Source organism: Salmo salar, chromosome 19, assembly GCF_965601325.2.
Source record: "Salmo salar chromosome 19, fSalSal1, whole genome shotgun sequence".
Classification (NCBI taxonomy): Eukaryota; Metazoa; Chordata; class Actinopteri; order Salmoniformes; family Salmonidae; genus Salmo; species Salmo salar.
The window spans coordinates 6,887,901-6,899,635 of NC_138309.1; the positions used below are offsets into that span (position 1 = coordinate 6,887,901).

Sequence of the window (11,735 nt, forward strand, 5' to 3'; positions counted from 1 at the left end):
CGAAATGAACTGGCTAACTCAGCGAGACGCTAGCCGATTATTTTGTAGCTAAACACAAAGGCTGCATAAACACTAATTGAAATATAAGCCATTTATAGTGTAAACTTGAAATACGTGAATTTTTCCAATGAAAACATAATTCCTTCTCCTGTCATTTCGTGCTAAATGTGAATGTACCTGTCTTTGGCTGTCACACGTGGTGTTGTGCCTTCTCGTTTCTGATGTCCACCCATGCGTAGACTAGACAATGTCCACGCGCTGCGCTCCAAAGTTTGCGCGTGACAAGTTGCTCTTTTTTGTTCTATGTCTATATACCAAAAAATATATATTTATTTGTTTGGTATATACTTTGATGATGCTATTTAGATCATCTATGCACTCTCGAGCCCTTTTGTTAATTAAAGAGGCAGTAGGGTAGACAAATTAATGGTGTTCGTTTTTCAAATGTGTCCTTTATTTAACCTGTCCAGGTGAGATATTTGGGGCGTTCATGTGCTGTCGGAGTTATCGGAAGTTCGTAGTTCTGACTGTGAAGTTTCACCAGAACGACCCTCCAAATTGTAATTTCAAGTGGCAAACTGAGGAAATATTGTTTATGTTCCAATATGCATACTTGTATTTTGTCTAAAGCATATTCATCGGTTGCACCTCTGTCGGTGCACGCGATACAATTGCAATCTGCCGATATAATTGTCAACTATTATTAGAAATCAAGCGATATGAATAAGACAGTGGGGCGCCGCCTGACCCACAAGTTGGTCAGAAGGTTCAAATCAACGTTTCATATCGTGGTGTAGATGTACTGTACTAACAATGACACAATAACGCGAGATCACATTTCCAGCATGCCGACACCCAGACCTCCCTTGCCCGCCATAGGAAGCAAAATGGTAATTGATAAATAATAAGTGAGCATTGCATTGGCACAGCTGGCTAGCTTTACTGGCATTGCTAGCCCGTGGTCCCGTTGCTAGCCATCGGGCCCGTTCCAGGTTGCAGGTCTACACAGGTGCGTTCATTGCAAGGCTACGTACGCTTGCTTTGCAAGCCCACGGGCGCGTCGCTGGTCGGGTGCGTTCCAGTGGTCTTCATTGCTTCATAACTTCTGGGTGTATTATAACGGATACTTAACGGAACAGATTAGCATCATTTGTTCAGATTATTTGATTATTTATTGGCTTCTACTTTTATAGAATTGTTTTACAAATCCCAAATCACTATTGCAGGGCTGACCAACTCTGTTCCTTGAGCTACCACCCTGTAGGTTTTCGCTCCAAACCCAGTAATAACTAACGTGATTCAACTTATCAACCAGTTAGTTAGGAGCGCTAGATAAGGGTTTGAGCAAAAACCTACACTCCCATTCAAACCCAGAGTCCTATACTGAATTTCCCCAGACTTCCAAGACAAGATTTGGAAGGATGGCAACGCGAGGCTAGTGTTTAACATATAACCACATGCTGGTGGTGTTCCTGCCTGATTACCTTGAAGACGTTGCATTTTATCAACTGATGGTTGTGCTCCATGTCATCTACTGTCGGGCATTACATTCCTATATCATAGGATGTGGTTAGCTGATATGTTAAACACCTATCCAAGCTTTGTGAGATCTGACAGGCGTTTGCAATGTAGTCAGGCAGGAATGGCACCCATATGATATAGCGGAGCGGTATAGCAATCTAATGCCCGACTGCACAGTTGATGACCTGACATGCAAATGACGTGCTATGCAACTATTGGTTAATGCAATGCATTATCTGCAATTTGGTCGGGGCCTGGAACATGACCCTCAACTAGCTGAATCAGGAATGTTAGGTTAGGGTTGGACTGAATACCCACAGGACGGTAGATCTCCAGGAAGAGCGTTAGATAGATCTGTTGTAACCTATGTGAGTACTAGGTTGTATTTATTGGTGTGGACCGTAGCAGAATTCCCCTTTTCAATGGAAAACTAAAAACAAGCCTTTCTTATAGGACAAGTTCAGTTAGTCCCTGAGTACTAGGTCATCTAGGTCGGCCATCGTTGCCCGATGGCCGACCCAGATCAAAAGGAATAATGTGATGGACTGGTCGTGGTCTCCCATCTCATCTGTGTGTAGTGTCTTTAGATTGGTCTGTTACACTGGTCACAGCAAGACTCTTTATTGCCACTCTTTATTGCTCCTGAGACAGGAGCTTGGGCTGAGGGTGGAGGTTGGGCTGAGGCAGGAGGTTGGGCTGAGGCAGGAGGTTGGGCTGAGGGTGGAGGTTGGGCTGAGGCTGGAGCTGAAGGTTGGGCTGAGGCTGGAGGTGGGCTGAGGATGGAGGTTGGGCTGAGGGTGGAGGTTGGGCTGAGGGTGGAGGTTGGGCTGAGGATGGAGGTTGGGCTGAGGCAGGAGGTTGGGCTGAGGCAGGAGTTTGGGCTGAGGCAGGAGGTTGGGCTGAGGATGGAGGTTGGGCTGAGGCAGGAGTTTGGGGGGGTGGAGGTTGGGCTGAGGATGGAGGTTGGGCTGAGGCAGGAGGTTGGGCTGAGGGTGGAGGTTGGGCTGAGGGTGGAGGTTGGGCTGAGGCAGGAGGTTGGGCTGAGGCAGGAGGTTGGGCTGAGGCAGGAGTTTGGGCTGAGGCAGGAGGTTGGGCTGAGGATGGAGGTTGGGCTGAGGCAGGAGTTTGGGGGGGTGGAGGTTGGGCTGAGGATGGAGGTTGGGCTGAGGCAGGAGGTTGGGCTGAGGGTGGAGGTTGGGCTGAGGGTGGAGGTTGGGCTGAGGCAGGAGGTTGGGCTGAGGGTGGAGGTTGGGCTGAGGCAGGAGGTTGGGCTGACGCAGGAGGTTGGGCTGAGGCAGGAGGTTGGGCTGAGGCTGGAGGTTGGGCTGAGGCTGGAGCTGGAGGTTGGGCTGGAGGTTGGGCTGGAGCTGGAGGTTGGGCTGAGGCTGGAGCTGGAGGTTGGGCTGAGGCTGGAGCTGGAGGTTGGGCTGAAGCTGGAGATGGAGATTGGGCTGAGGCAGGAGGTTGGGCTGAGGATGGAGGTTGGGCTGACGCAGGAGGTTGGGCTGAGTCAGGAGGTTGGGCTGAGGCTGGAGGTTGGGCTGAGGCTGGAGGTTGGGCTGAGGCTGGAGCTGGAGGTTGGGCTGAGGCTGGAGCTGGAGGTTGGGCTGGAGGTTGGGCTGAGGCTGGAGCTGGAGGTTGGGCTGAGGCTGGAGCTGGAGGTTGGGCTGAAGCTGGAGATGGAGATTGGGCTGAGGCTGGAGGTTGGGCTGAGGCTGGAGGTTGGGCTGAGGCTGGAGGTTGGGCTGAGGATGGAGGTTGGGCTGAGGCAGAAGGTTGGGCTGAGGCAGAAGGTTGGGCTGAGACTGGAGCTGAAGGTTGGGCTGAGGCTGGAGGTGGCTGAGGATGGAGGTTGGGCTGAGGATGGAGGTTGGGCTGAGGCAGGAGGTTGGGCTGAGGGTGGAGGTTGGGCTGAGGCAGGAGGTTGGGCTGAGGCAGGAGGTTGGGCTGAGGGTGGAGGTTGGGCTGAGGCTGGAGCTGAAGGTTGGGCTGAGGCTGGAGGTGGGCTGAGGATGGAGGTTGGGCTGAGGCAGGAGGTTGGGCTGAGGGTGGAGGTTGGGCTGAGGGTGGAGGTTGGGCTGAGGCAGGAGGTTCGGCTGAGGCAGGAGGTTGGGCTGAGGCAGGTGGTTGGGCTGAGCCTGGAGCTGGAGGTTGGGCTGAGGCAGGAGGTTGGGCTGAGGCAGGAGGTTGGGCTGGGGCTGGAGCTGGAGGTTGGGCTGAGGCAGGAGGTTGGGCTGAGGGTGGAGGTTGGGCTGAGGATGGAGGTTGGGCTGAGGCAGGAGGTTGGGCTGAGGCAGGTGGTTGGGCTGAGTGTGGAGGTTGGGCTGAGGGTGGAGGTTGGGCTGAGGGTGGAGGTTGGGCTGACGCTGTAGCTGGAGGTTGGGCTGAGGCAGGAGGTTGGGCTGAGGCAGGAGTTTGGGCTGAGGCAGGAGTTTGGGGGGGTGGAGGTTGGGCTGAGGATGGAGGTTGGGCTGAGGCAGGAGTTTGGGGGGGTGGAGGTTGGGCTGAGGATGGAGGTTGGGCTGAGGCAGGAGGTTGGGCTGAGGGTGGAGGTTGGGCTGAGGCAGGAGGTTGGGCTGAGGGTGGATGTTGGGCTGAGGCAGGAGATTGGGCTGACGCAGGAGGTTGGACTGAGGCAGGAGGTTGGGCTGAGGGTGGATGTTGGGCTGAGGCTGGATCTGAAGGTTGGGCTGCACCAGGACCTGTGTCTAATTCCCTAGAGGTTGGTAATAATATATGTATGTACACAGAGTATGATAAACATTAAGGACACCGGCTCTTTCCACGACATAGGTGAATCCAGGTGAAAGCTATGATTCCTTATTGATGTCACTTGTAAATCCACTTCAATCAGTTGAGATGAAGGGGAGGAGACAGGTTAAAGAAGGATTTTTAAGCCTTGAGACAATTGAGACATGGATTGTGTATGTGTGCCATTCAGAGGGTGAATGAACAAGACAAATGATTTAAGTGCCTTTAAATGGGGTATGGTAGTAGGTGCCAGGCGCACTGGTTTCTGTCAGGAACTGCAACGCTGCTGGGTTTTTCACGCTCAAATGTTTCCTGTGTGTATCAAGAATGGCCCACCACCCAAAGGACATCCAGACAATTGTGGAAAGTTTTTGAGTCAACATGGGCCAGCATCCCTGTGGAATGCTTTCGACACCATGCCCTGACGAATTGAGGCTGTTCTGAGGGCAAAAGGGGGGGCGGGGTGCAACTCAATGTTAGGGAAGTGTTCTTAATGTTTCATAAACTCAGTGTTATGTTATGTAGTTACAGTGTGTATGTTTTGGATGTTATGAATGATGCTTGGCTTAGTTCAATACTCAATTCCAGATAAACAACAGTGCACTGCACTTGACTTTGCACAGCAAATGTGTACTGCATGAGTAAAAGAGTAATTGTAGTCAATGACCAGAATCTTTGCTGGTGTAGAAAGAGTCAGTTCAGAATTCGATATTGGGTAAATGTGTGGAAACTCATTTACCACACTACGTAATGAATGAGGTGTTTCAGTGCAGACACTGTATTAAAAACACATGTTTGACGGTATTTATTCCAAATGTATTGTGAATGTAGCCAACAAGTCAACCTATATTTTGTCTTTGATTATGAAGAACATACTTTAATACCTTACAATTTATTACTCTGTATTTATTTTCTTCCAGACAATGAACTTCATTATTACTTAGCCACAATGAATTGTTTTTTAATAAAAAGTGTTATTCAACATTGTGTTGGGTGGAATTACATTGATAGATCTAGTGAACATTGGATAAGCAACACTGAACTGCACTGGTTGGGCGTGATGGAGAGAAGTTGTCACTACAAGCCTTACATCAAAGTTGTCTGAAGCTGAATGGAAAGTGCTATGCCCTGACCAGTTATTCAAAAGAAAATCCTCGTGTCTAATTTACATAAGGCTGGTTAACTTACCGTCGTGGACCCAAAACAAACACATTCTTCACATTTATAAACTACCTTTTTAAAGTTTTATTGCAACCATGGTGTTCATTTTTACTGAAGCGTATACAGTATATCAAATAACATGACAATGATCCACATCATATGGGTAAGGACTGTTCTATACCACTTTGCCCAACACTTGATACCCCAGAGCTTGGTATGATTTGTATTATTATGATAGGGCTCTGAAACCCCTAGCGGATTGGCTTCAGACTGAGCATTTCACACTGGAAATAGCTGCCGACAGTGAACTCAAGTTAGGGGTTATATTTAATGTCAGACTGTTCTATACCACTTTGCCCAGCACGTGATACCCCAGAGTTTGTAAATAAAACCTTTAAAGGTTGGTATGATTTTGTAACGCCCTGGCCAGAGAGAGGGGTTTTTTGTTCTTTATTTTGGTTAGGCCAGGGTGTTACATTGGGTGGGCGTTCTATGTTCCTTTTTCTATGTTTTTGTATTTCTTTTTTTTGGGCCGTGTGTGGCTCCCAATCAGGCACAGCTGAAGCTCGTTGTTGCTGATTGGGAGTCACACATAAGGAGCATGTTTTTCCTTTGGGTTTTGTGGGTCATTGTTTCTGTTAGTGTTTGCACCTGACAGGACTGTTGGTTTTCTCTTTTCTTGTTTTTGTATAGTGTTCACGGTGTCCGTTTAAATATTAAATATGATGAACACTAACTCCGCTGCGTTTTGGTCCACTCTCTCTTCAGACAGCCGTTACAGATTTGTATAATTATGATAGGGCTCTGAAACCCATAGCGGATTGGCTTCAGACTGAGCATTTCACACTGGAAATAGCTGCCGACAGTGAACTCAAGTTAGGGGTTATATTTAATGTCAGACTGTTCTATACCACTTTGCCCAGCACGTGATACCCCAGAGGTTGTAAATAAAACCTTTAAAGGTTGGTATGATTTATATTATTATGATAGGGTACTAAAAGCTATAAAAAAAAAAGCTATGGCTTGAAATAATGCTTGAAACGGAGCAAGCCATTCATTCGCCTATATGGAGAACTCATGTAGCACAATGGAACGAGCCACAATTGAAAGTTATGGTGTAGTTTACAATGCACTGCTGGAATGGGTTAAGTGTATATTCGATTCATAAAACTATTTTCATTGATACACTGGGTCACATTTATTTGGATAGTCCGGATTTTTCATCTGTAGATGCTCTACAGACAGTCATACTATTAATAAACTATGTGTTCTGCCCTCACAATGTGTAAGCTACAAAGCTTGGCAGACAGCGTACACTCTTCCAATAAAGAATCAGGGAGACACTGGTACCGTTAAGAATCTTTAGTAGAATATATTTTGTTTGTAAAACTGTAACAGATACAGAAAGGAGAAAATGTATTAGAGAAATTACTATATACATTCACAAAAAATGGATACAAATAAAGAACAGCATTTCTATCATGAGCTAGCAGCAAGAAAATAAGCTGAAAGGAATTTTATAATATCTGTACATTATAAGAACACCTGTAATTACAAAAGTACAATGATTCATGTTTTGCATTAGTTTGAGATTAAGAATCAGTGGTAGACACTTTGTAAGTGGATGAAGAGGTCAACTGTACAAAAGTCATATGCCTGTTTGTTGAAACTATACTTTCAGTTCCTGTTGATACTAAACTCAGCAAAAAAAGAAACGTCCCTTTTTCAGGACCCTGTCTTTCAAAGATAATTCATAAAAATCCAAATAACTTCACAGATCTTCATTGTAAAGGGTTTAAACAATGTTTCCCATGCTTGTTCAATGAACCATAAACAATTAATGAACATGCACCTGTGGAACGATCATTAAGACACTAACAGCTTACAGACGGTAGGCAATTAAGGTCACAGTTATGAAAACTTAGGTCACTAAAGAGGCCTTTCTACTGACTCTGAAAAACACCAAAAGAAAGATGCCCAGGGTCCCTGCTCATCTGGGTGAACGTGCCTCAGGCACTCTGCAAGGAGGCATGAGGACTGCAGATGTGGCCAGGGCAATAAATTGCAATGCCCGTACTATGAGAAGCTTAAGACAGCGCTACAGGGAGACAGGACGGACAGCTGATGGTCCTCGCAGTGGCAGACCACGTGTAACGACACCTGCACAGGATCGGTACATCCGAACATCACACCTGCGGGACAGGGACTTTCATAAATTAGGTGCATTACCGCCACCGAACTCATTCGTCTTTCAGTCACCAACGTGGGTATAACCAATGAGGAGATGGTACATGGGTACCTGCTTCTATAAACCAATGAGGAGATGGGAGAGGCAGGTCTTGCAGTGCGATCTGTGTCACAAATAGAACTGACTTCTATTTTAACCCTTGGCAACGCAGACGCTCATTTGGCGCGCGTGAGAAGTGTGGGTGCAATAATTGAATAATATAGATTTCTAAATTTATTTTGCATGTGACGCGAGCGGTGTAGTCAGGGTATTACAGTGAATTAAGATGGAATCTTGACGTAACTTATACGTCCTACAAAGCCAAATTAGGGTTTCCATCAAACAAATTATCTTTGCGGAGCTAATCTGATGTCGTAAAGTAATTGAAATATGTTGCATGAGAAAATGTATTCTGTTTTTGTTAAATGTTGTGGACAGAAAGAGGCTCTATCATTGTGAACTATTAGCTCCCATCAAGATGTATTTTTTCCCTTATGAATTGACGAATGGAATTTATTTGGCGCATGTTAATTTCAAAGTCATGGTCGTTTAATAAGTGTGAAGCAGAGGTTGCTCTTAATAATATAGAGTAATATTGTTTGGGCAGACTACAATGAAGACAATGCCTTTTAATAATTTGAATGGACATATGTTATTAGTTATTAATGGTTTTTGGATAGACTACTAATGCCATGTTTTTAGTCCGCTGGTGAAAGTGAGTCGTGCTTGCTGGGCTATATTGGGCTGTAAGGGATGCAGTAAAGGGAACTGGCCTGGCCATTTTTGTTTGTTTTTGCCATATGGTTTGCAAATACCCACTCACAACACATTTGTTATGAATATTTGTTAGTGGTGTTAATAAACTGAGCAAAAAAAAGAAACGTCCTGTCACTGTCAACTGTGTTTATTTTCAGCAAACTTAACATGTGTAAATATTCAACAACTGAGACATAAACTGAACAAGTTCCACAGACATGTGACTAACAGAAATGGAATAATGTGTCACTGAACAAAGGGGGGGTCAAAATCAAAAGTAACAGTCAGTATCTGGTGTGGCCAACAGCTGCATTAACCTCTATGGGCTAGGTGGGATGCAAGCGTCCCACCCGTGGTGCACTCCATCAACAGCAGGTGCATTTCAAGAGCGGCAAATTTGAATCCAAATAAATGTCAAAATTCAAATTTTTCAAACATACAACTATTTTACACCCTTTGAAAGATAAACATCTCCTTAATCTAACCACGTTTTACGATTTCAAAAAGGTTTTACGGCGAAAGCATAAATTTAGAGTATGTTAGGACAGTGCATTTACAAGAGTTGTGTGTAATGTTTTGTCAATTCAAAGACAGGGTCACCAAAACCATAAAACCAGCTAAAATGATGCACTAACCTTTTACAATCTCCATCAGATGACACTCCTAGGACATTATGTTAGACAATGCATGCATTTTTAGTTCTATCAAGTTCATATTTATATCCAAAAACAGCGTTTTACTATGGCATTGATGTTGAGGAAATCGTTTCCCTCCAATAACCGGCTGTCAAGTCAGCACCACAAATTAAATAATTAAAATTAGAAAACATTGGTAAAATATTATATTGTCATTTAAAGAATTATAGATTTACATCTCTTGAACGCAATCAACTTGCCAGATTTAAAAATAACCTTACTGGGAAATCACACTTTGCAATAATCTGAGCACTGCGCCCAGAAAAATACGCGTTGCGATACAGACTAGACGTCATGTTGGGGAGATCTAAAATCGAAAATACTATGTAAATAATCCATTACCTTTGATTCTCTTCATCAGATGTCACTTCCAGGTATCACAGGTCCATAGCGAATGTAGTTTTGTTCAAAAAAGCTCATCATTTATGTTCAAAAATCTCCGTCTTGTTAGCACATGATCTAAGCCCGCCGGACTTCACTTCATGAACGAGGGGAAAAAATATATTTACGTTCGTTCAAACATGTCAAATGTTGTATAGCATAAATCATTAGGGCCTTTTTTAACCAGAACATGAATAATATTCAAGGTGGACGAATGCATACTCTTTTATAACGTATTGGAACGAGGGTACCCAACATCAACTCGCGCGCCAGGTGTCTAATGGGCCATCATCGTTCCATGGCTCTTGTTCGGTCAGATCTCCCTCCAGAAGACTCAAAACACTTTGTAAAGGCTGGTGACATCTAGTGGAAGCAATAGGAAGTGCCAAAATATTCCTCAGCCCCTGTGTTTTTCAATGGGATAGGTTTAAAGGTAATACAACACATCAGGTATCCACTTCCTGTCAGAAAATGTCTCAGGGTTTTGCCTGCCAAATGAGTTCTGTTATACTCACAGACACCATTCAAACAGTTTTAGAAACTTTAGAGTGTTTTCTATCCATATATAATAAGTATATGCATATTCTAGTTACTGGGTAGGATTAAATCGGGTACATTTTTTTTATCCAGCCGTGCAAATACTGCCCCCTAGCCCTAACAGGTTTTAAGTACTGCAGTGCATCTCCTCCTCATGTATTGTACCAGATTTGCCAGTTCTTGTTGTGAGATGTTACCCCACTCTTCCACCAAGGCACCTGCAAGTTCCCAGACATTTCTGAGGGGAAGGCCTTAGCCCTCACCCTCCGATCCAACAGGTCCCAGACGTGCTCAAATGGGATTGAGATCCGGGCTCTTCAATGGTCATGGCAGAACACTGACATTCCTGTCTTGCAGGAAATCACGCACAGAACGAGCAGTATGGCTGGTGGCATTGTCATGCTGGAGGGTCTTGTCAGGATGAGCCTGCAGGAAGGATACCACATGAGGGAGGAGGATGTCTTCCCTGTAACTCACAGCGTTGAGATTGCCTGCAATGACAACAAGTTCAGTCCGATGATGCTGTGACACAACGCCCCAGACCATGACGGACCCTCCACCTCCAAATCGATCCCGCTCCAGAGTACAGGCCTCGGTGTAACGCTCATTCTTTCGACGATAAATGCGAATCTGACCATCACCCCTGGTGAGACAAAACCGCGTCTCGTCAGTGAAGAGCACTTTTGCCAGTTCTGTCTGGTCCAGCGACGGTGGGTTTGTGCCCATAGGCAACGTTGTTGCCGGTGTTCTGTTGAGGACCTGCCTTACAACAGGCCTACAAGCCCTCAGTCCAGCCTCTCTCAGCCTATTGCAGACAGTCTGAGCACTGATGGAGGGATTGTGCTTCCCTGGCGTAACTCGGGCAGTTGTTGTTGCCATCCTGTACCTGTCCCACGGGGTGATGTTCGGATGTACCGATCCTGTGCAGGTGTTGTTATACGTGGTCTGCCACTGCGAGGACCATCAGCTGTCTGTCCTGTCTCCCTGGAATGCTTTCCCAACAGTCTTGAAGGAATTTGAACATATTCTGAGCACTTGTTGGCTGCTTTTCTTTCACTCTGCAGTCCAATTTATCCTAAACCATCTCCATTGGGTTGAGGTCGGGAGATTGTGGAGGCCAGGTCATCTGATGCAGTACTCCATTACTCTCCCTCTTGGTCAAATAGCCCTTACACAGCCTGGAGGTGTGTTTTGAGTCATTGTCCTGTTTTAAAAACAAATGATAGTCCCACTAAGTTTAAACCAGATAGGATAACATATCTCTGCAGAATGCTTTGGTAGCCATACTGGTTAAGTGTTCCTTGAATTCTAAATAAATCACAGACTGTGTCACCAGCAAAGCACCCCTGTACCATCACACCTCCTCCTCCATTCTTCACGGTGGTAACCACACATGCGGATATCATCCGTTCACCTACTTTGCGTCTCACAAAGACACGACGGTTGGAACTAAAAATCTCAAATTTGGACTCATCAGACCAAAGGACAGATTTCCACCAGTCTATTGTCCATTGCTCGTGTTTCTTGGCCCAAGCAAGTCTTTTCTTCTAAATTGGTGTCCTTTAGTAGTGGTTTCTTTGCATCAATTCGATCATGAAGGCCTGATTTACGCAGTCTCCTCTGAACAGTTGATGTTGTGTCTGTTACTTGAACTCTGTGAAGTATTTATTTGTCCTGGCATTTAAATCTAATGAACTTATCCTCTG

At 45.4% G+C, this 11,735-nt stretch overlaps 1 protein-coding gene across 5 annotated transcripts in view; it reads right to left on the minus strand.

Annotated features, from left to right (window-relative positions):
* The window catches only part of tdrd1 (tudor domain containing 1), a 99,398-nt gene extending 98,988 nt beyond the window's left edge, over positions 1-410 (minus strand). For 3 of the 5 annotated variants that reach the window (XM_014157065.3, XM_014157067.3, XM_014157064.3), the window contains exon 1: positions 178-409. In XM_014157065.3, coding sequence (XP_014012540.3) covers positions 178-233 — 56 coding nt within the window. In that variant the 5' untranslated portion in view covers positions 234-409. Of the gene's footprint in view, positions 1-177 lie in introns of all 5 variants that reach the window. The other 2 variants (XM_014157066.3, XM_014157068.3) reach the window with 1 other exon arrangement.
* Between the last annotated feature and the right edge of the window lie 11,325 nt (positions 411-11,735).